At 41.0% G+C, this 24,767-nt stretch overlaps 2 protein-coding genes across 4 annotated transcripts; one reads left to right on the top strand and one right to left on the bottom strand.

Annotated features, from left to right (window-relative positions):
- Positions 1–323: 323 nt before the first annotated feature.
- Positions 324–17,771, bottom strand: LOC135337297 (uncharacterized). Of its 3 annotated transcripts, XM_064533214.1 has the most exons (4): positions 17,607–17,771; positions 11,303–11,402; positions 1,709–3,295; positions 324–981 (listed from the first exon to the last, which is right to left on the bottom strand). In XM_064533214.1, exons 2-4 carry the CDS (start codon positions 11,358–11,360, stop codon positions 443–445), a joined length of 2,184 nt encoding a protein of 727 aa, XP_064389284.1. In that variant the 5' UTR covers positions 11,361–11,402; positions 17,607–17,771; the 3' UTR covers positions 324–442. The 3 variants fall into 3 exon arrangements, with proteins under 3 accessions (XP_064389284.1, XP_064389286.1, XP_064389285.1); XM_064533216.1 differs by lacking the exons at positions 11,303–11,402; positions 17,607–17,771 and adding an exon at positions 5,989–6,224; XM_064533215.1 differs by lacking the exons at positions 11,303–11,402; positions 17,607–17,771 and adding an exon at positions 4,956–5,680.
- A 179-nt stretch (positions 17,772–17,950) lies between these two features.
- On the top strand, positions 17,951–23,459 carry LOC135337867 (actin-related protein 3). The gene is made up of 10 exons (XM_064533875.1): positions 17,951–18,111; positions 18,807–18,862; positions 19,416–19,490; positions 19,958–20,211; positions 20,588–20,695; positions 21,433–21,687; positions 22,000–22,155; positions 22,348–22,473; positions 22,776–22,859; positions 23,153–23,459. The coding sequence occupies exons 1-10, from the start codon at positions 18,068–18,070 to the stop codon at positions 23,246–23,248; spliced, it is 1,254 nt and encodes a 417-aa protein (XP_064389945.1). The 5' UTR covers positions 17,951–18,067; the 3' UTR covers positions 23,249–23,459.
- Positions 23,460–24,767: the final 1,308 nt, after the last annotated feature.

The raw sequence follows: 24,767 nt of genomic DNA, 5'->3' as shown, positions 1-24,767 counted from the left end.
ATTTATTACATAAACATTAATTTTTGACATTTTTCAAATTCTCGACATAGTTATTTTATTATAGTTATAACTCGTGCTTGTTGTTGGTTCATCTTAATTAATAACCACTAATAAAAATTAATAAATTATCATCTATCATAATTTATACTGCCTATACGTACATTACATTAGATCTACGTGTATTGTTAGGAAGGTATGTATACACATAGATAATATATAGAGCACATAATTATACCGGGGCACGTGAACGTTTCCAATCCCTGTCTCTATGGTATACGTATTTGTATGTAAAATTAATAATCTTATCAAACACCAAAACAAAATCGCATAACACAATAATTATTACAAAGTTGGGTATATAATTTATACAAACATACAAAGTCGACTTAAATACAACACACACAGTCACACACTAGCAAAAAGAATTGTTCAAGTAGTCAATTCAAACAAGAGTTCCATCGTCAATAGAAGTCGTAGGAGATCGTAAATTGTAAGTCTCTGGTGGGCTCAGAAATCTCTGCATGGGTGGGGGTGGGTGTGGTCTCTGTCTGATCACATGACCTTGCGAGCGTGTCCGATGCATCTGTGCCACGACACCTTGCTGTGACGAGTGACCATCGTGCTGTGAGAGGCTGTGATGACGTGTGGGGGCGGGCTGGTGAGGATGTGTGGGGGCGGGCTGGTGAGAGTGTGTGTGCTCGTACTCGCAATACGGAGGAGGGGGTGTGGTCGAGGGACTCTCTGGTATCTCCATTTTCTCGATGCTTGTCACAGAGTGGTTGGCTTTCAGACTGGAACGAGATCGAGAACTTCCGCCTGAGTTTAGTCGCCCTCGATTGCGATTGACTTGATTGGTTTGATTAACTTGATTGCTGGATTCTTGTGAGTGTGAGCGGTTTCGGAATTGTCCGGTATCTGAGTGGGTGTGGTTTGAGTGGTGTTTGGGTGGAATCGGAGGTAGTTGGTGGGATTGCACAGAAACTGCAAGTATAGGGGAGAGAGAGAGTAAAGGAGTTGAGCATTGAAAACACGTACTATTAGCTAATAAAAATTATAGCAATCTAAGCTCTGGGGGAGTGTGCGTGGCTTTTAGATACACAGCCAACAATTTAATTACAGTCACGACATTTGACACAATTGGCCCAAAAGCTCCAGCCACTAATTACACGTAGCCAGCACAATCCATGCAGTGGACTATCACAACACCTTGTACTTAATGGACCAACAACACGCCGATTAAATCGCTAACAATAAGTTTAATCACTCTTGTAAAACGTATAAGTTCTATTTTAGGGCATGGTCCATCAAAAGCACTTAATTCGAACAGGCACTTTGGCAAAGCTTGGAAAATTGATGCTACTATCAGACGATAAGTTAATGAAGCAAGACTTAAATTTCTGAGTTGTTTATAACACGTACTAGACAGTAATATAATTATTGTATTAAGTTTCTTTAATGGACTTTGCATACATTAGCCTAACTCGGGTTTCAAGAGAGTGTATCATCGAAAAAACATAAAACAAGCTCTTAAATTAATGCAAAAACAACCAACAACTTTTAAGAGGCCATTCCAAACATACTGAGCATCACTAGAGCTTTTCTAGACACACTACAAGACCTTGCTTCAAGTAAATATCATAATGGAAACAATTGTGCCTGGTTTCTATTCGGGTATGCATTGTACAGAAAGTCTACAGAGAATACTCACCACTTGTGGGTTGAACTTCAGAAGCCACCACTTCTTTGAGAAACCGGCTTGGAACGAAACCCTCATCCGAAGTAGAGTGCTTCACGATCCAGAACCAATCCTGATCGTCTTGATTCCATACCGATACATGTTCCCCTTCCAATACGGACAACTCATTCTCGTCCTGGGACTCAAAAGTTTTTATCACCACAAACACGCCCCAGAGGCACTTTCTAAACTTAGCCACTCGTGTGGAGGTTGATTGGGTAGGTATATGGGCGAGACTCGGTCGAGCCTCGTGGGGGAAGACTTCTCTAGAGGTGGTAATTTGATCGTGAGCTCGTCGTGAACCACTGCCTCGCCGGGAGGAGAGATTACTAGACCCTCCCTCGCTGTGTTCGGATGCCGTATCGTTCCCGTGGTGATATCCGTTCGATCTGTGTGAACGTTTCTTGCCTTTGAATACTTCCGAATAGTCCACGTTCGACTGAACGTGTCTGTGACCTTCTCTCGCTCGTACATCGCTCAAACTTTGAACTCGAGGTCTATCCAAATGTGGTCCAGGCTGTTCCAAAACAGCGTCAGCAGGTGCAATATACTCGTCACTATCGGGGTAAGGTTGACTGTGAGACATGAGCGCAGGGGGTCTCTCCCTGGGGGGGATTGGTGGTGGGTTCTCGCCGTTTGTGATAGTACTATAAATGTGCTGCATTCTCTTGTCGAGATACACTCCCTCATGGTTCGGCAGAGGAGGTGGGTGTGGTAGGGGGCGTGCCTGCATGTGCATGAGGCTTGATTCAGAGTTCGTACGCTGCGATCGCATTCCAGGCTCCTCAAATCCGACTCCATTCTGCATGTGATAACCGTTGGGTGGTTCGATTCCATTCTCCTCGATGCTCGAGAGAGATGTCCGTTCCTGTGTCACACTGCTACCACTAGAATGTGGCCCATTAATGTCCTGTGAGTAATTCTCGGGTAGCGACTGAAAACTGGGAGAGGACGGTCCATTCATACTGGCAACACCGCTCGAAGAGGACGGCGAATATTTCTGTTCGTACATCGCTACTGTCATCCCATTGGTCGTTCCGTTGTTGTTATTACACGTTTCGTTCACGGCCAGCACTTGAGGGGAACTGCCACGTCGTGCGAACGCATTCGCTCGATTCATAAACTCGTCCTGAGGCCTCGGTATACCGGCCGAGTGGCTTGGGTACATAGGCACCCCACCCTGGTGCACGTGCTCCATTTCATGGATGGTCGAGTTGCTTGCCACAGGGCGTATCGGGTGTGTGTGCGATTTCTTCGTCCTTGTTGCAGAGTACGGGAGTACTAGATGTGAGCACGGTACAAATCCTTGTTTCTTGGTTTCGTTTCGAGCATAATACCAATCCCCTTCTTGGCTCAGGACTTGAACTTGTTCTCCCCTCTGCACTGTCAGGCCTTGATTGTCGACGGCTTTGTATTCTTGAAGGACAATCATTCGCCGCGTGTTGGGCTGATCTGAGAACGGGATTGTTGGAAGTGATTTCTTACTGTCTTGGAATGGATTTGCGGCGACACGGCCATTGCTCGATGATTTGCCAATGGGTTGAGAGGTGGGTTTGGAACCTGTGGAGTGAGTGTGTGTGTGTGTGTGTGGGGGGGGGGAGGTAAATGTATAGTGTAAATTTTATTCGTACTCACAAGTCATTATTTGCACATGTAGTTTTAGGCAGTAGCTAAAATAAACGCCAACACAAAGTGCCCTCAGTCTAATCAATCATCCGCAGTAAAGTAATGGCTGTACCAAAGAGTTATGATATCGAACTTTGGCTAAGATGAAGAAAGAGGTCCTTCAAAATCATATCAAAAGTAATGAGAGCAGTCTCAACAAACCTGGCAGTTGATTCTGACGAGTACAACTGACACCATTTTATTCAATAGGTTATGCCTTTGGTGCAATATCTACTCGAACTGGAATGTAGTTATTACACACTGCTTGGCAACTTCGTCAAGTAAGGGTAATATGCAAAAGAAATGAAGAAGCTCAGAACTACCCATAAAAATTTAATTGCTTCAGACTATACGTAGAAATTCTCAGCCTCGGGCCATTAGTGACATGATCTAAAGATTGTGGGTTGGATGTGCCAACTTCTGAGGCCTCTAGTTTCAATGAAACTTAATGCAGCCGTATAATGGTATCCATTATCTAGACTCTATAGTTACAAAAACTATTACCAATAACACGAGCTGTAAAGTGGTTTCAAAGTGGAGACTAAAAGCATCTGTTTAAATTACACACAAAATGTGCACTGCATGTTGTATAATGAAGACTACTTTGTTTACGGCTGATGATGCTTTAACTTGCTTCCAGTTCATGTGTAAAGTACAACAGACACTGAGTGATGTTGCCAGTTGGACGAGTAACTAATGCAGTTACTGGGCTTCAAAGACGGTCAACAAAAGCCCGTAATAATAGAAATGGTAAAGCCGTACGTGTACTCCATGGCAACGGACAGTACCGTTTAACAAGGTGTGTGCAATAACACAGTTCAAGAGATTCTAATCATGACATCAAAACTGACAGTCGGTACATAATTAAGACAGTTAATTTATGGACATATGTGTGGTTCACGAGTACAAGCTGCTATACTGACACTTGCCTATTGTGGTCACCCTGTAAGCAGGTCACCATCTATAATACAGACAGGTTAATGGACCCCAAAGTCTCTCCATAGCATGTGTTTGGACCTGTGTTAGCAGGCCACCCTCTATAATACAGCCACTGTTGGTCTATACCCAGGGGTCAAAGATGACCATCACAGACAAGGGAGAGGTCAGTGAAGGAACCTTTTGAATGATATCAGGAACGAAATGGAATGATCCTACCAGTTAACTCAAGCGTTACTAACGACGACAACATATTAGCATACAAGAGATACATAACACTTCGAGTAACCCGTTTAGTACACCAAATATTTTGGGATAAAAATTTAATGGCTGGCAGTCCATTATTCTGAGATCAGCTTATGATAATGCACCAGACAAAGTCAATACACGTACGTACATGTAGCTATAGCTACAGTACCTTGGGAACTGTACATTCAAGAAATTAAAATGAGATTTATATACTTCTTAGAAGAGCTACACATGTAAGGTTAAGCATTCCTAGGTATTAGTATTACTTTGTGGAATAATTATTCCTGGAGAGATTAGAGATACCATAGAAACACAGAACCTGTATTGTTATGAGAGCTACAATAAGCATCAACCATGCCAATTGTCATACCTCTCTTGAAGGAAGACTTGATACCAGAGTAAAAAGACATCAGCAAGAGTTTATAACTTTAAACTTCTCTTCATAAGCCCTTGATAGCACTGACTCTATATATAGTCTCAATAAGCTTCAACTACATAATCCTATACACAATGAAGCTATAGTTAAATGAAACCACCATTCCTACAGCATATCAGTTAGCTTAGTCTACACCTACACGTATTTGTTTAACGAAGCATTTATATACTAAACTGTAGCCTTACATATATCACATGATGACATGCATGCACTCTGACCTTCACAAAGGGTGATTAGCGATTGTTATCAATGCAATCTCTACTGTATACATACATTAAGTCATTGTCTAAGCCTTGTACACACAGCTGGCGGTTATGTACACAACCCGGAATAAGTACGCTGTTTACAAGGCGCTTATAATTATTGGTGTTATGTACGCAACTTTGAGGCAGTATCAATAATACAGGGCTAATCATATTAGCTAGGGGGAAAGAGCTCACTTTCAGTTTCAACTTCATCTTTAAACCACTGAAATTGGACCTTGTATACTAGAGTTATGAGCTCTCAAAGCTAGTCACCACTTCACTGTACATGTATACGAGCTACATATAACTGTGGCGTGTGAGGACAGTGATAGCAACACTAGATTGTTGCCTACACGACCACAACTATACAGTCGTGTACAATACAGTACACCTACGCAAACCAGAAGGGCATCACAACGGTACCTACATATACATGTACAGTGTATATTATACGCGACACTGAACAACCATCACAAGCATACATGTATATCACAGTAGCCATGCATATTCCTATTCATGTACACCAACTCCTCCATGTGGCAGAACCATGTTTAGAATCACTTGAAAAGTGTCTATAGCTTATAGAACAATACATATGCATGGCTGGCCTCCAGCCTTTGTTCACCGGGCGTGATTATGCAACGCAGGCAGTATAGCTAAGCATGCAACTATCACAATCAACAACACACACAGTCACCATTATATCAAGTACGGGATCTCACCTCTGAAACTAAGCCAAGCCTCCGGTAAATGTGAAAACATCTTTACAGCACTAATATGCTATAGCTAGCCAACTAGGTGAATAGCTTCCTTGACTAAAGTCACTGACAAGAATGTAAACGCTTAACAAAGTGCATGTGTTTTTATACGAGCCCAGTAGTAGGGCTTCCCTTAATTCGATATGCACGCACACACACTGACACACACACAGTGAGACCCTACAAGTGGCCTACATGGTTTGTACAAGACGATTCCCAGCTAATAGGTGGGCGTGTGCTCGATAGTATATCGTTTACAATGTACTGTAATGACATACTGCATCAATTAGAACCAGAGTAGATATAACTGACGCCTATAGGATTAACAAAAAACAAAGTGTAGTACAAGTCTAAATTTGAACAAAAGCCAAATTTGTTCATTATGAAGACCATCCTATAACGATTGGCTATAATCATACATGTAGCCTCGGGGCACTTTAATTGCATGCAGGATGTGAGATATTACAGGTTTCAGACAGCTCGCATATCAAGGCTTGGCCCTAGGGCTAGGCTAGTCAGAATAATTAACACTTAGCTACATGTACGTCATTACATCTTTCAAGGAAACACAGCTAAGGTAGAAAGAGGAAGGACTATCTGGAATTGTGAATCCATACAACAGTAAAAACTAGTCATGCAACCTTGGGTAGCGATCAACAGTGGCTGTAATAAGAGCTAGGGCCCACTAACTTAGCTGGCTGTATTATAGATCGAGGGTGACCTGCTTACAGGGCGCATGCATGGTCACAATAAACGTGTATGCAGAAAAACATACCCAGTAGGTAGATCAAGCGCATTGAACATTTGAATGCAAAAAGCAGACTATTACTGAACAGATATTTTTTTAACTTTTACTGGAGCTGTAAATCTACTGCACATGTATATACCAGTAAATGTCCTGAAGCTGACTCATATGAGCAACCTAGACAACCTAATGAACAACACAGACACAGAGACACAGAGAGTGCAGGTGGCCTGGGAATGTGTATGGGTTGAGAAATACGAGCTGCTCATGTGGTCAAGGTATCTCAGACACTACAGGTCATGTGAGAGGGTTGTGGTGGTCAGGGGGAAATCATACACCCCAAGTGGCACAGAGCCAAAAATACAGGATACATAAGCTGGGCAATTGTCCTGGTAAAGGGCATCTCATATACAAGTTGCTATTGTATATGTTGACCACACTTTGTCTATGTCAATGAATAATGCTTAGACTACAGCTTCAAAGGATTGAATCACATTACCACAAACAGCTCAAATTACAAGAGTGTATAGACAAAACTCATTCTAATACTTCCATGTCCCATTCCCATTCCATCATTAGCTATCTCCTCATTCATCTACACAAACATGTGCCCTACACAAACCATTATCAGTCCACTGTTGTCTTATCTCACCACACATCTGAGACACCAGACACTGACCAGTGGAGCGTGACAAAACAAGGGCTGGCTAAAAGCTTCACATGTCACCACTTTATTCATTGAATTATTGGCTATTTTCAAACAGATTTTTGGCTCTTAAAAATAAAAATGTATTTGCAATTAACGCATAACAAACTTAGCTAAGTTGCATGAACTAAAGCTGCTTTATCCATCTGCATAGTGTACCGTACTTATTGCTTTTATTATGTGTTCTCCACGTGTTATTGTTGTAGCTGGATATTGTACATCACGGTGAACTCATTTTTAACGGAAAAATGATAATTGATCAATTAAGGCAATGAAGTCAGTGATATATATATGACATCATAGATAACAGTGATATGCATCAATGAGGCTGTGTATTCCCTCTGGGCTGTTGCCGTCACTAGTCACACATTATCATTTTACATCCACACATGTTGCACAATCAACACACCACATTCTTATCATCACACGCACACACACACACACACACACACACACACACACACACACACACACACAAATACGCGTACATTACAGCCAGCAACAGCAACAGCAATCGGTATTCGACAAAGGTGGATAAGTGCACTACAAACTACGATTTTAGAGGTCCTATGCCATGAAAATTACTATAGATCATAACTATTGCCAAACCTTTGCCTGAAAAGGTGCATGAATAATTAAGACGGCCCTAAAACAATTAATTCCTTAATTCAGTCTAACAGAACGAAACACTCGTGCTCAATGCACTGCCAAAGATAACAACGTCTGCAATCAAACTTTGGCTTTGATAACCGTGAGAAATTATACTACCATCTTGGTGAAGCAGCTGAGGCAATCTATTGTTAGAAGCGCCTTTGAAATAAGCACCTGCTAAAATGATTGGACTGCATGCAAACACAACTCGGGTGTGCCCTATACAACGGACTAGTTGCACATTTGCACCTAGATCATTAAATAGTAAACAGAGGCCCAGAGACTTTATACACTATTATACAGTTTGATTGCGAGTTTTTGCATTGATCGAAAATAAAAGACTCGCAAAGGAGAAAGCGTGCGCATACAATAAATGCTTTACATTCACTTCATAATAGTTAGAAACGCAATCACTTTGTACAGTGTTGTACGCTATGCATTAATTCAAAACTTGGTCTTTTTCGGTGTACATGTAACGTGACGTAAGCCATGCATGCAATAAGCGTACAAGTGATTAACCCTATAAGTATCGTATGTAACAAGCCCGTCAGTATAAAGTATACTCATCAACAAACAGTATAGGTCTTAGCAACATTATAGTTAAAAAATTCAGTGGAATGTGGCATCACTATACACACACGCAGCTAGGACATCAGTCTCACGGTCTAGTGAACAGGTAATGTACCATGGCAACACCAGAGACAATAACATCCATTATAAGCATTATTCATTTCCATTAAATGCTGCTTTCGAATTAAGGCTCTAATTTCACTGCTTAAATTTCTAAAATTCGGTCATCCAAAACTAGCTCAAGTTGAGGCTGAATTACCAGTACACAACAATCGATATAAAGACAAAATAAAGAGCAATTTCTGGCACTGCAGGTTCATCCCACACACCCAGTTCAGACAACACCTCCGGCCACAACAGTTGATAAAGCCACCACTGATATTCCAAATCCACCCTCTACCATATGGGCCCAACTAACACTAACACAGCATACAATGGATAATTGGCAGACTCAGTCTTCTTTTATTAACTCTTCACTCTAACACTAGTTAGACAATCAGCCCACTTTTGGACCTACAATGAGATTGGTAATTAAAAGTCTGCCTTTCAGGCAACAATAAGAGGTGCCACCTACAGCTGCATATGGACTACACTAAAACACTGAATGGCTAGACAAATTGCTCACAAATTGCAAAAAAAAATAGAATTTTACTTTTAATGCAGAGCTAGTACATACAAAACAGCACAGCATAATAACAACAGCTGCAATGTATTAGTCAAATGCAACAGCTCATTCTCAGTATAGGTAAGGCTTCAATAGAGTTTCACTATACTTGCAGGCAAGAGGAACCGTTCGTTCTCCTAACCAGTGCCTGAGATACTATGTGCTAGCTACCTCTGACACGAAACACCAATAGGCCAGACAATCCCACTAGCCCAGACAATCGCAGGAACACTGTCTAGCTTGAATCAAACAAAACTATCCCATCTTCCACGTGTTTATCCGCCACACTTGAGAGCTATAACATAAACATGGCAGGCTGCGGTGTTCTCTTATGCCAACTCTATAATCTGCAATTGTCGCATTTGATCAAAACAAACAACCACCTGTCCTAGTCTAGCTGTACTGAGAGGCTTAGTATACATGTGTAGGATGCACGCACATGCACAGCTGTACATATCCCATGGGTGTACGTACTCCAAATCGTCTAATTGCTTTCAAAATGAGCAGTTACAGCTGGAACAGACACACACACACAGACAGTCAGCTTTACCGTATTCCTCGTGCGGCTACGCCTCGAGGCATAAAAAGATACTTTATTGATAGCTACAGCTACAGGTACATGCAGCCCCGATCAAAGTGTTATATTAGCTAAACCAGGATTGCATGAACCCTGAACCCTGCGTGTACTCCTGGTTAAACGTATCGTCTAATGACTCTTACCTGCATGCACATTCATCCTTAACAGAGTAATTATCGGCTGTTACTATGCAACGGGCACTTACATGGAACAGCTGTACAGGTGGGTAGGACATGTGAGACTAAACATTTGGTCTTTGCACTATTTGCCCATACAATGACCATACAAAGACGTGATGTGAAATAGACATGATATCAAAACTGCATTTTTAACTTTGCTTTGAGGACTACAGTCACATGCAGGCTTGTGAGTTGTCTAACATGGGAACCACATGCAAGTTAGCACTAATTGTATTCATTGGTACAATAGTTAAAAAGAGCTCAACTATTCATTAAACATGGCCTGGTTTAACTCCACACAACACCTGTCTAGTGTGGTCACCTTTCATTAGCACTACAACACAGCCACATTAATGGGCCCCAAAGTCTCCATAGCATGTGTGCCACTGTCTATGAGGGTGACCACTTTCAGCCACGTGTTAATGGGCCCAAAGTCTCTATTAATAGCATGTGTGCCACTGTCTATGAGGGTGACACTTTCAGCCACATTAATGGGCCCCAAAGTCTCCATAGCATGTGTGCCACTGTCTATGAGGGTGACCACTTTCAGCCACATTAATGGCCCCAAAGTCTCTATTAATAGCATGTGTGCCACTGTCTAGGAGGGTGACCACTATAATTACATACTATATGGACAGGCATGATTATAGATCACTGCACTGATTATACGATTATCAAGCTTAAACTGAAAAATAAGCTTTAACTATATATAGGAGGGCACTGTACACACAACAACTTCAACCACGCTACTTTGCAGTTTATGGAAGTGTGCTCTGTTCGCATGAATGGGCACTAAACATGCTCGGAATTAGGGCGTCCAATATATCAGGATGTTTGGTCAATACCAAGCCAGAAATTCCCCTTGAGTGGCTAAGTACATCACCAAATGTGGTACACACGGCTATAGTGGCAAGTAAACACGAACAAATTGACACAAAATGTTTTTTATAGAAACATGATAACATTATGTGTTTAGGCTCCCTCTTCAAATGAGGGGGTCCGTCAAAATAATTATAACAAGTAGCCAAAATTTTGCTTATGTATGTACAAAACAAGACGGCCATTAATTACCAGAGCAAAGATAGTACAAGCTAGCTATATATAGCACAGCACAGAATCAAACCACTTGTTAAAGCAACACGGCCTTTCACACAACATGACAGTATTAATTGCAGTGTTTACTTACCTCCTTTCATTTTCTTCTTCACATTTTGCGAGGTTGAGCCAGCACAGAAGAATGACATCTTTGAATATGGTTTCTCACTGACTTGAGGTTATAAACTATACTGCAATGCAAAGAAAAACATAATTGAGAATAGATACACATAATTATAATTATGTACATTAACTTATTGCTATAACATAAATGTAAAGCATGCATGCATGTGCTTAGAGATATCATAATAGAGCTAACAAACAAAAAGGCTATTAGCTATAGTGCATCAAAATTCTCAACTAAGTGTCTCTAGACAACACACAGTGTGAATATAAGCATTGAAATACACCAGCCGCGAAAATCTATCCGTTTTACGTCGTATGAATATAGTTATCTATCAATGAATACGCAATCTTGAATGGTCTTGCCAAACAGTTATAAATTTGTCAAGGCTTGTTCAAAGGCAGCCTGCAATACACTAGGGACATGATGTCACTGCATATGCATGCTGATTGAGATCATTATAAACTAAATGCGAACAGGTCAGCAGAGAATCAACAGTTGATAGACAACACTATCCTCCGAGACAAACAATAATGTAGACACAAAAACATGCAAAATATGCACAGTTAAGACAGCTGCATACACGAACATCAACAGGTGTGGTCAACACACTAAGTATAGGAGAGCTATTGACGAGGGAAACCATAACACAAAATTGACATACGTTAATTAGCAATGAAATAATTTGAGATTTCAACCACCGGGCTTCTAAAATCATAGTGTGTACTTATAATGATCTCAATAGAACTATTATCAACTGAATGACCGGTCTAAATTAGTGAGTGGGCGTTGAATTAAGACAAGGGATTATTTTAGGTGTGTGTCTACAACATGCACACATTCGGTTTTTATACAAACTGAAACACCATAACATCAAAACATGCATTGTAGGATAGTTACGGTGTTGTCTCAATTAACAAATAGGGGACGGAAATGATCTCTTTTCCATTTCCACCCACTACATGCGCTTAGAGTGCTTCGTTAACTGGGGTCAAGAGACCAAAGCATAATTTCAGGAGAAGGCAATATACACAAGTCATGTTGTTGCCAAGTAGCTGTTTACCTCTGGGCACACCACATATTACTCCACATCTCTCAATATCAAAGGGCCTCATCACCACAAGCAAAGCACTCGCACTGATTCATTAGAACTAAAACCAACTAAAAGGTACGGGGAAGAACCAGAGGAGGTCTGACATTGCATGTAAGAATCACTACAAGTGCAGTGTACAGGGCCCTGTGCATGTTGTCACGTGTGACCAGAAATGAGCCCAAACATGTAGTGATTTAGTGCATGCATGTGGGACTTCCTCTGGGGAACTACCATGGGATACAAACATGCAATCACATGCCGGTGGCCCTGGGTCTGGGCCAAGTTTGCAGCTGGCGATTTTAAACTGGCAGCATTGAGGTTTGATGAATTTATACCATTTGTCATTCAATTATAATAGCTTGTAAAGTTTGTATTGTAAGCCAGCATACAATTAATTAAGAAAATTAAATTATACAAAAAGTAGTAATACTGATCATACCAACCCACATGTTTGTATACATCCTATAAAAAAAATCTTCAAAAATAAAGTATGGCCACAAAAAGTAAGTACAGTAAGTTAAAGCCATCACAAGTACATTTATATTTAGTACTGCCTCTTGACAGACACTGCTAACAGTGCTTCTTTACTGTAAGCTTTCTTTCTCACAGGCCAACAGACCTAGCTACTAGTGAACATGGGGGGAAATCTGCATTCTTCCCACATTCCTCTACCACAAACCATGGTTACCAAAGTGTACACAGTCTTGTAGAGACCAGAGGCATCTGTACACAACATACCAACAGACATAAGCCACAAAGTTGTCATATATGCCACAAAGTTTTTGTAGGCAGCTCCAACTATATTGGCACCACATGCCCACAGAGATTAACATAGCTGAAAACAAGGGTGAGCTGCAATGGAGCACGTGCATGTGCACAACAACAACTAGCTTTGCAAGTGGCTGAAAGTGATAGCATTGAGACAGTGCCAGGTGTGAGCGTTGCATGGGAACCAGACATGCTGTGCCCTCACTATACACAAACACTTAGCTAACCTCTCCATCACAACTCGTGTATATATGGACAGTAAAAAAATCTGTATACTTGTACAGAACAATTTTACGATGTACGTACAATAATTATGAAAACAACTGCTTGCAGTATATACAATGAAAGTGTACGATGTTGCAACACACATGGACTAATATACTTTTCACCATTTCCTGCAGAATGGTGACCACTAAACTAAAACTGAGGTTACGATATAAACCTCAAGGAGGAAGTTCATACAGAATAAGGAGTCAAAACATCCATAACACAAAGAGCATTCTCCTGGGAAGATACTGCTTCCCAGAACAACATTGATAGTGGAAATACAAATGACTGCATGTCCACTTTCACAATATTTTCCCTCCATTAAAATCGGTTGAGTTCAGTATCAACATAAGATACCCACACCAGTGCATTCACATTGCAAAGAGGACACAGAGTCATAACAGAAACGCACTGTACATGTAGCTATCAATATTGCATACAATTTTAAATTTCCTAGCTGGTATGCAACCAAATATCTAGAACTAATCAGCTATCAATTGTACACAAAGCTATAGCGCGCACTGTATATAAAATAAGTGCTGAAGAGAACACAAGGCTTTTGTTTAGAGAGAGAGAGCATGAATATAATAATACGTTGCGTACATCAACTTTGATTTTCACTTCTCTTTATAAGCTCTTGGTTATATATATCTAAGCAAGTTATATATATACGTATCGATTTCATTTGTTGAATTGTCGGTGTGTTGTGTACAAGCGTCGTTGGGACCAGATTTATTAAAACAACAGCACTCAAGTATAAAAACACGGTCGGTCACATCACAGAGTTCTTTACTGGTGGGAGGCATTCCAGAGGCTCCAACAACATTATCATAGGAGAGAACTAAAAGCATTTTACATCAATTCCCAGAATAAGAAGGACACACAAAAACAATAGCTATATAGTTATGATAATTATCACCACTAGTTTCCTCAATCAATCGTAAGTGTTTTATGAACGTCCTTAGCTAGAACAACGAATAATCTAGACGACCGATCAGATAATATCCGTAGCAACCATCGGACTCTCCTGACACCATTCACATTCTACACTGTTGCAATATCCACCAGCACTAGCATCAGAGGAGGACCTCTTTCCACTAGTTTGCTCAATCAATCGTAAGTGTTTTATGAACGTCCTTAGCTAGAACAACGAATAATCTAGACGACCGATCAGATAATATCCGTAGCAACCATCGGACTCTCCTGACACCATTCACATTCTACACTGTTGCAATATCCACCAGCACTAGCATCAAAGGAGGACCTCTTTCCTTCCTTCTACCTTCACTACAAAGGCACTGGTAATAACCCCATCAACTACACCACTGAATGACTGATTACTAGAGTATAAAGGATGTATGCACTCTGGCCTGGATAAGGATGCATGGCAGGAGCAATCAGTAACCTTATTACTATAAGCCCATAAAAATGCTACAAAAGTACAGCCAAGTGGGAAGAATTTCAGTTGGTGTGTGTACAAATGCAAACACAAACACAACACCTAAAGCTCAGGTGTTGTAAAACCATTATAGTTCAAGCACTATAGCTCATTAATTATTCAAAAGTACATTATGGGATAGCGTTCCTATAGCCGGCCACACACAATCACCACGGAGATGGTCACCCTTGCGTACGAATCAGATATACTTTTCCGTGAATCATGGTCAACACAATTCAATCTTGCATAAAACATACTTGCAAAACACGGCGAGATAATTAATGGCTGAGACAACTAGTGACAACAGATCTAAGAGGACTAACTCATCATTGCTCAATCAACCTCGAGGAAATTGATGGGTCAATATGCCACCCACAAACGTTAAAGTTTAATCAGGTCATTTAACAATTAAGGTAGCAATATAGAATCTACTTGTGGGGACAAGTTACCCAGTGTTAGAAATTACTCACTGCCATCGGTCACTCACCAGACGTTTAATTAGAATGACCATGCATGTGTCCAGTCAGTATGACAATGACATTTAACCATACGGTCAATAACACTGGCTACCTACACAGTGTATAAGACGTGACTAATATATTGCACACGATTCATGTAACTTCAGCCCATTACGCCACATTCTTCAGTGCCTTTCTTATTCTACTAATGGATTTCACACAATTATATTGTAGTATCAACTACATATGCATGTACTGTATACACACACAAGCATATGTACAAGTCAATTATGTTTATTATGACTTTCAGGTGAATGCCTGAACAGAGCTGCACAAATGGAATTTTAGCGCTACAAGAGAAAATGAACTACTGGCCCAAAACGTCTTTTTTATTCAATGAAATATTATCCTTTCCGAGAGACTAACTGTTTAATTAGAGACCGTGTGACGGAAGGTTGGAGCATAATTGAGAGGCCTAGCTCAAAGAAGAAAAAATAAAGCATTACAATAACTGTCAGAGATCAAAGTCATTTGACACCCCACTCACTGACTCAGTGGGTTTGTCGGTATGATAACAACGACATACCAACTGCCTACCCAGCCCCGTTTGAAAATTGCTCGACAGAAAAAAGGAAATTCTATCTCAGGCATGAATGTGCAATTTTTGGAGCATAGTTGCTTGAATTTAAGTAATGCGGCTTTGGTCTCCTTAGAAACAACGCTACACTATCTACGAGAGAGCACTCTTAGGGATATTTAAATAATTATAGTCCAAAGAGTGAGCTTTTTGAATAGATGCCAATTTCTGAGAGGGTCCAAATTGCAATGGCTTTGTAGAGTGTAGTTTGTTAACTTAGTACCTTTTAAGATGACGGGGGCGTAATTTATGTTAGTGAAACAGAGTAATGGAGGTACACAGTGCACAGCTAGGCTTATGCAGGGTAGTATTATAATAATGGAGGTACACCTCACAAGACACAGCTCTGTTATACTCAAAGACTAAAGGCTCTAATTCAACTTCAAAGGCTGTTGAATAGTTGATATGTACACTGAAGCCCGGACATGTGCTCCAACAGCTGTGAGGTGGAGGCACAGGAAATACTGCAGGTGCATCACATTGCAAAACCAGCTAGCCACCCAAAAAGATCAACCATCTTTCTACGCCAGCCAGCCTAAAATTAAATTTAAAGATTATCGTCGTTGCATACACAACGAACAAAAATTTACATAGGGACCTCTCTGTGCCAATTTAAAAACCAGTATCATATTTCAAAGCTTTTAGCAACAGTAAATAAAATATATGGTTTACAAAGTATAACTTTATTGATAGTCCTCAGACAATTACAATGCAACCTGTTGACCATACCTAACCACACACACATATTGACCTTTACATAAATATAATGGTCGGAACACAAATACATAAGCTATCAAATACACAACTGTTGTCAAGATGCTCCCAACTTTTCCAGACCCTAAACACACATGCAGGCAGTGCAGGCGCTAAGCAAGCCTTTTGTGGGAGCACAGTCAACACAATATTCACAGCCAGTGTTACCTAGACAATGGATTCTCAGGCCCACATTCACTACTGCAAGTTCTCACTATCTTGTATTTTGCATAGTGTGGAGTGTAAGAATGTTTCACGAGAATGGCAGTTCTTGAGACAATAACTGATTAGAGCTAGTCAATAATCAGCTCATCTACATTACATGTGTACAATGAACATATCACTATCTATCAATGCAACTTTAGACGTAGACCAATAACCAATAGACCAATAATTCAAATTCAGCAGTGATACAGCTAAAGATGCCGAACTGACTGCACACCAGAGCACAATCGCTAACGCTACACAGTGATATTTGAGACATGACGGCCTAACAGTGCAGAGCAGTGAGAAACACACATACATGTGCACTTCAGAAACACACATACATGTGCACTTCAGAAGATGTAAATGAAGTTACATTCCATCAACAAAGGTGGCATACAACTTATACAATTTACACTCGAGTGCAAAAGCTTTGCACAACCTTATGCGCCTAATTAAGATATGCTCAGTAGATATTAAATGACATATCACAACCTTTAGCTAACCAGTGATAGGATGAAATTTAATAAGCCTGGTGGTATACAACACTGCATTGTGCATTGTACATATGCATGTTTCATCTACATGCGCATATGCATATGTACTTTGTGGTTTACAAGATGATGTAGAGCTAGCTAGCTAACAAGACTCACGAAATAAAGGCTGAGCTGAGGTAGCTGCAATTTCAGGTCTTGGTGTGATGATCTGTATCACAGTCTGCACAACGATGACTGTACTCTAGCTAGCTCTATAAAGACTTGTAGACAATTCTAAGACTGAAATTGTAGGTCGGCTAGCAGCTTATCTGATTGACCTTCTCATGATGTCACTTCCACTTCCACAAGCTCAAAATAGTCCACATGCAAATAAAAGAAGGAGGGGCTCAAAACTGCAAAGCAGATGTAGGCGTGGCTTGTTTCCAAGAACGTCACGGAATTGGGAGTGGCTCAGAAAATGGGAAGTGCTTGCGCTTAGTGACGTAGAAAATGGGCAGTGACTTTATTTGGCTAGGTCACGTGAACCACTGATACCATCATCAGGGCAGCCATCTTGTACACAAGTTCTCTTGGCTTTATTTATCTGTTTCCAGTCTCCATTAGCCCCCAAAGTCAAGATGTCGATGCGACAGCCTGCTGCCGTCATTGACTGTGGAACTGGGTGAGATTTAGAGCCTATAACATACGCAAACACATGAAGAAACGTGTACCTGACACATGGTTCTAGCAATGCATGTGTTTCATAGCATCCCTAGAAGCTGTAATTCCCTAGTGCATTTATGCAGCTCAATTACAAAAGTGCAGAGATAATGAGTGTCTGCGTGTACGTATATGTATACACTTAGACTATAAATACACCATGTACTGTAGACTCGCTAGCCGTCATTTTTGCATGAAGAAAAGTAGACTGGTCACTCTCCGTGTAGAACTTGTGCAATGTTTGCCACTGTAATACTGGCAACTCAAGTGGCTGAACCACATGCAGTTACCACAAGATGATAGTGATATTTAATAAATGCACGGGATGCTCACCACCATAGCATAGCATAGCATAGCATAGCATAGCAAGTAATGAAGCTAGCTATAGTACCTACTGATACAGCACTAGGAGACTTTTGTGTATCTAGTTTTTTTGGTAGTATAACTAAAATGTGCAGTAGACTGACGTCACAAACTTTTCCGATACACTGACTGTGAAACACAAGTCTCTACATGTGCACAGAGTTTAACCACTCTATTTTTCGTGTGCAAAAATTGCTGGATTTTGAGTATCCATGTACTGTACTAAGTTGAGCTTGTGCTTCATACACACATGTTATTTTGTCGTCTTAATATCAATTTGCTTTGTTTCTACAGGTATACCAAGCTTGGCTTTGCCGGCAACACAGAACCACAGTTCATCATACCGTCAAGTGAGCATCACCAACCCCCCCCCCCCACACACACACACACACACACACACACATAGAGTACACCATGCCTATGAGCTCGGGGTAGAGATATCCTATTCCTTAAAGGAGTGTTAGTCTTTTTTATTTTGGGTTTAGATATAAGTATCGTTATTATGTTAAGGTGTGTTTTACTTGAGTTGTGGTTCTTTTGGATAACTCTATTAGCTGCCAGTAATGTATCCCCTTCTTTGTGTGTGTGTTGCTAATGTGATTGTTGATCGTTAGTTTTTCCCTTTTAAGGCCTTTTGCATAAGACCAGTGACATCATTAGAATCCATCCTGCCTAAGCTGCTGTGTATTAGTTATTGCCATTGAAGGTGTTATTTGTTAACCCCTCTCCTCCCCCTCATTCTAATTGGAGATATATAATTTGGAGAGATTCACACATTTACTGAACTCTTCTTTACCACTGGGGTAGCTTTAATGGTTAACTTGCTCCCACGCGCGCGTGCGCGCGCACACACACACACACACACACACACACACACACACACACACACACACACACACACAGCCATTGCCATCAAGGAGTCGGCTCATGTTGGTGACCAGGCTCAGAGGAGAATGGGCAAGGGAGTGGACGATTTGGGTGAGAGAGCAATTGAATATCTATACATGTAAACAAATATAGACTTGAGTGTGTTTCACTAACTTACTTTGAATGGCCGTAACTAACGTTTGGAGCATCTAAGTTTCTGTGTATTCTAGGATTCTCTATCACAAGGTGAAAGAAATTGAAAAAAAACATCTTAAAAAAAATAGAACCCAGCCTCCAAGTGAAAGGATACAAACAACTTGATCCGTTAGCCAAGCAAAACCCCAGAGTCCAGTAAAGCTTCGAGAGTTTGGTTTTGTGGAAAAATAAGTAGCTACAGCAGTAGTTAAGTAGCTTTGAATGGCGGTAATTGACATTTGGAACATCAATTCTGTCAAAAATTGCGTATTCTGTAGCAGGTCCTTATCACGTGGTCTGTTTTGATGGCAATCTACACCCACACACACACACACACACACACACACACACACACACACACACACACCCACACACACCTACAGATTTCTACATTGGTGACGAGGCTGACAGGCCCAGTTACGCCTCCAAGTACCCGATTCGTCACGGTGTGGTAGAGGATTGGGATCTCATGGAGCGATTCTGGGAGCAGTGCATCTTCAAGTACCTCCGTGCCGAACCAGAGGATCACTATTTCTTGCTCACAGAGCCTCCGCTAAATACACCAGAGAATCGCGAATACACGGCCGAGATTATGTTTGAGACCTTCAATGTCCCTGGATTGTATATTGCCGTACAGGTGGGCGTGACTGTCATGTGATTGGTTACTATAATTATATGTGTGGTTGCTAGTGTTTTTCGAAACTGATGTGATGTGTGTTTTCATTGTCCACCTCATGGTTGTGATATTTGTGTAGGCTGATTGTGTTCATTTTCAATTTAGTGTATACTACATACTTGTATGTTCATGAATGTTTACGCTACATGTAGGTATCCTAATAGGTACCCTACTAGTCATTGTAGTGGTTGCCAGAGCAGGTTATGATATCCATTAGTTTGAATTGTGTCGTTTCTTGTACACATATAAAGTGTGATGCTCACATGTTTGTATTGAATGTTCCTGTGCATATACTCTGGCAAATACCCTACACAAACACACCCTCACACCCTCACAGGCTGTTCTGGCGTTGGCTGCCTCGTGGACCTCACGTCAGGTGGGTGAGAGAACTCTAACAGGAACAGTTATCGACTCTGGGGATGGAGTTACTCACGTCATTCCAGTGGTAAGTTTTTAAACTAGCTGTAAAGAGTTGGCCTGTCACGTTGCTATGGAAACTTCAGTGCCTATTAACCTGTGTGTATATAAAATGACCACAATAGACATACAGGCATCACTTTGATGTGCAAAGCATGCTTGTACATGTAGGACTACTGGATTATACGTAGCTCTTTTGTGGTATGTGTTTGCAAGGTTCTGTGCTCACTGGAGGGAGCATGGTTGTGTTTCGTATATATTGAAGTCATGTGTGTATCTGCAAACTATGTAAAGTGCTGTGTTCATTCCAGCATGTGTCTATCCCAAACATGTTGCCTCTATGTAAACTAGGCCACCTATTTCTATTTTTTGTAGCTTTTCGTCCATTTTGATGAGCATATAATACACATACATGTACAATGGATGGTAAAGGAGGTTACAATGTAAGTAAATAATAGGATTGTGGCTGATTGAATTCACTCATGGTGACTATTTCATTTGTTTCTACTTATACACGTCTTTTTTGTACATGTAGCAGTTACCCCAGCAGTGGTTGTAATAATTATAGTGGCCTGTTTGAAACACGTTCTATGGAGATTTTGGGGGCCTGGCTGTATTACGCTTACATGTATAGGGCGACTTAGCCTCTTGTTGACAAGAAAATTGCAGCCTCTACTTATAGGCTGTCAAAAGTAGACGGTGTCATATACAGTACAATGTACGTATGAGTTTCATCACATAAATAACACCATTGATCTCACCCAGGCTGAGGGCTATGTCATTGGCAGCTGTATCAAGCACATCCCTATCGCTGGTCGAGACATCACGTACTTCATCCAACAGCTGTTGAGAGAGCGGGAGTCGGGTATCCCCCCAGAGCAGAGCTTGGAGACAGCCAAACAGATCAAAGAGCGTTTCGGATACATCTGTCCCGACGTTGCCAAAGAGTTTAACAAATATGACAATGAGGTGTCCAAGTGGTTCAAGGTGTACGATGGAGTCAACACTATCACTAAGAAAGTAAGTGTGGGTGTGGTGGGGGGTGGGGGTGGGGGTGGAGACTTTAGCTGCATTGCGATGGAATTAGTGTGCCTACATGTAGGTGTACAATGTACAATATAATTATATGTAGTATGCATTGTGTATTTTAGGTGTGGTAAGGAGCTGCAAATTCTCTTTTGCAATGTAGTCTCGAAATATTTCAAATCACTGCTACTGCATTTGTGTAATTTATGTGGTAAGGAGCTACAAATTCTCTTTTGCAATGTAGTCCTGATCAATATTAGCAAGCAAAGTGTATCATTCGCTACAAATACCTCTTTGCACACACAGCCCTTCTCAGTGGATGTCGGTTACGAGAGGTTTCTTGGGCCAGAGATTTTCTTCCACCCCGAGTTCTCAAACCCTGACTTCACCACACCCATCTCAGAGGTGGTGGACACTGTCATTCAGCACTGCCCCATTGACGTCAGACGTCCTCTCTACAAGGTGGGTGGGGCTTAACTTCGGATGTGTGTTGCTGTTTTTACAGTATTGTACACGTATACATTACACATGTGTACATGTGCCTATAATGCTGTATGTGTAAACAAATTTAGTAAAGTTGAGCCTCACTTTAAAAATCTCCATATTATATCTCATGTTTTTTACTTAGTTACTGACACAAATGCACACACACAGAACATAGTACTGTCTGGAGGGTCAACCATGTTCCGTGACTTTGGGCGTCGACTACAAAGAGATCTCAAGAGAACAGTGGAGGCTCGACTACAACTCAGCTTTGAGCTCAGTGGAGGAAAACTGAAGGTTAGGGGTAGCTCAGTGTTAATTTGAGAATACTTGTCACATGATCTTTACCTATCATAAACTTCTTACAACTACGTATAAAAAGGTGGCTCTTTTTTAGATATAATTGCCTGAGCTGGAAAGCTATTAACAAATCCATTGTGAAGCTTCCTGTACATGTGTACCTGACCTGCAAGTGTTAAATAAATGTACAGAACATTGCATTACTCTGTTGCTTAGTGCAGTGCAGTAGTATACCCATACTGTAGTTCACATATACTGTATGTGCTTTCCTGTGACATGTGCTATTTTAACCCCTCCAGCCCAAGCCCATTGACGTGGCAGTGATCACCCATCACATGCAGCGCTACGCTGTCTGGTTTGGAGGATCCATGTTGGCCAGCACAGTGAGTCATGCATGTAGTACACTACCTCTTACTATGTAATGTGCTACATGTATATACTGTACCGTTCCCATATCACACGTATTGGAGTTTCGAAGGTCCCATTCCAATACATTTCCCTCAAATCTCATTCGCTATAGAAGAGTTAATTTTGAGTGAGCTACTTACCTTATGCAGGGGGTAGTTATTTATAGTAGCTGTACAGTGTAGTTATAGGCTTTAATAGTTAGTTACTACACGTATCTATTAGAGCAGTTATGGTACATGTCTTGACTAACCCCCCCCTCCCCCTCCAGCCCGAGTTCTACGAGGTATGCCACACAAAGAAAGATTACGATGAGCACGGACCCAGCATCTGTCGTCACAACCCCGTGTTTGGAACCATGTCCTAGGGTGGGCTGAACTTAATGACTGTTAGGTGTATAGCTAGTCAGATTGTTATAGGGAATTTCATGCAACTGTTTTCAGAGTATTAATTATTATGCATAATTTATGCTGTTGTAGTTCAGCTAGGTATATAGTGTGAGAGTGTTTTTTGTGCATTATTAGCTGATGTCAATTTTGTAAGTTTTATGTCATTTTGAATTAATTTTGTTTCCCAAATTCTGGAACTGTTCAAACGAGTTCAAGCTTGCGCTGTGCTAATGCCTCTCGCCATGTTTTGCTTTAAATTCGCTAAGTTTGCTTAAGGTAATAGTTGTGACACATGCCATAGTGCCACATGGGATATAATAGCTCAGTAGTGACTTAGGCCCAGGGCAAAGGCACTACTGAGCCAGTGTATCCCATGTGTGCACAGTTTCCTTTGATCTCAGAGGTCAAAAGTTAGTTATGGAGTAGAACCTCGATTATCTGGACACCTTGGTTCCAGAAGCAGGCCGGATAAGTGAATATGCCGGATAATCGAATAGATAAACACCCACTTTATTGACAGCAGTGCCACATGGTTGTCTGCGCATGCGCAGAAGATAAGCAGGCATGTCTCCATGGTAACAGCTGCAACGCGCATGCGCGTTTGAGGGACACGCCCATTTTCTAATCTGATAACAAGAAAACTGCCAAGCCGGATAATCGAGGTTCCGGATAATGGAGGGCCGGATAATCGAGGTTCTACTGTAGTAGATTGTGGTCAAGGGCCTTTAGTTAGGCCCTGGCAAATTATGCCGGCATAATATGGGGCATAATAGGTTAGGTCATTATGCTGGCATAATTGGGGCATAATAGGGTTAAAATTTTGAATTTGGTCAGTTTGGTGCAAATGCAACGGTCCGTCCTCTCACTCCTCTGCTGCTGCTGAACGTGTTTTTTCTCTTTTAAATGCCTCTTTTACATCTAGAAGAATCTTCTGTCTTCAGTTATGTTACAAATGAAGTTATCTCTTGTCGTATTGAAATGTACAATACAACAAGAGTTGTTACTACTGCTGAAAAAAGATTATTTATGACGTCAATATGGAGCATAATGGGTTGTTTCGGCGAGCATAATAGGCTGAATTTGGGGCACTGCTCAAAAGCATAATAGGCAGAAAAAGGAGCATAATTTACCAGGGCCTACCTTTAGTCCCGAGATCATTATCTACTATACAAGGCTCAGAAGACACAAAAAAATTGTGACTCAGGTCCCAAAAAGGTCACTTTGCCCTATAATATGCCATCACTGCTATTCCTTTGATCTCAGAGGTCAAAAACAAGCAAATAATGTTACTACAAGTCATAATTATTATTTTCACACAGTCGTTATAGGAGAGGAGCTAGCGTAATAGAACAAAAGTCTATCTGACTGCTTGATGAATGATCCAAGGATTTATAGAAGCCTAATAATAGATCTACAACGTAGATGTTGTGTACAGCATTTTACATTCCTGTCAATGAATAATTATGCCTCGAGGTGTAGCTGCACGAGGGATACGGT

Source organism: Halichondria panicea, chromosome 6 (assembly GCF_963675165.1).
Source record: "Halichondria panicea chromosome 6, odHalPani1.1, whole genome shotgun sequence".
NCBI lineage: Eukaryota > Metazoa > Porifera > Demospongiae > Suberitida > Halichondriidae > Halichondria > Halichondria panicea.
This window is presented reverse-complemented; position numbering and strand designations above follow the sequence as displayed.

What these genes read in the sequence shown, in the direction of transcription:
- LOC135337297 (XM_064533214.1), bottom strand. Translation starts at nt 11,360, where the DNA reads ATGTCATTCTTCTGTGCTGGCTCAACCTCGCAAAATGTGAAGAAGAAA. An exon ending in GAAGAAGAAAATGAAAGGAG is followed by an intron (nt 3,296 to 11,302) that starts GTAAGTAAACAC and finishes CTCACTCCACAG; the next exon opens with GTTCCAAACCCACCTCTCAA. An exon ending in TGAAGTTCAACCCACAAGTG is followed by an intron (nt 982 to 1,708) that starts GTGAGTATTCTC and finishes CTATACTTGCAG; the next exon opens with TTTCTGTGCAATCCCACCAA.
- LOC135337867 (XM_064533875.1), top strand. Translation starts at nt 18,068, where the DNA reads ATGTCGATGCGACAGCCTGCTGCCGTCATTGACTGTGGAACTGG. An exon ending in CAAGGGAGTGGACGATTTGG is followed by an intron (nt 19,491 to 19,957) that starts GTGAGAGAGCAA and finishes ACACACCTACAG; the next exon opens with ATTTCTACATTGGTGACGAG. An exon ending in TTACTCACGTCATTCCAGTG is followed by an intron (nt 20,696 to 21,432) that starts GTAAGTTTTTAA and finishes GATCTCACCCAG; the next exon opens with GCTGAGGGCTATGTCATTGG.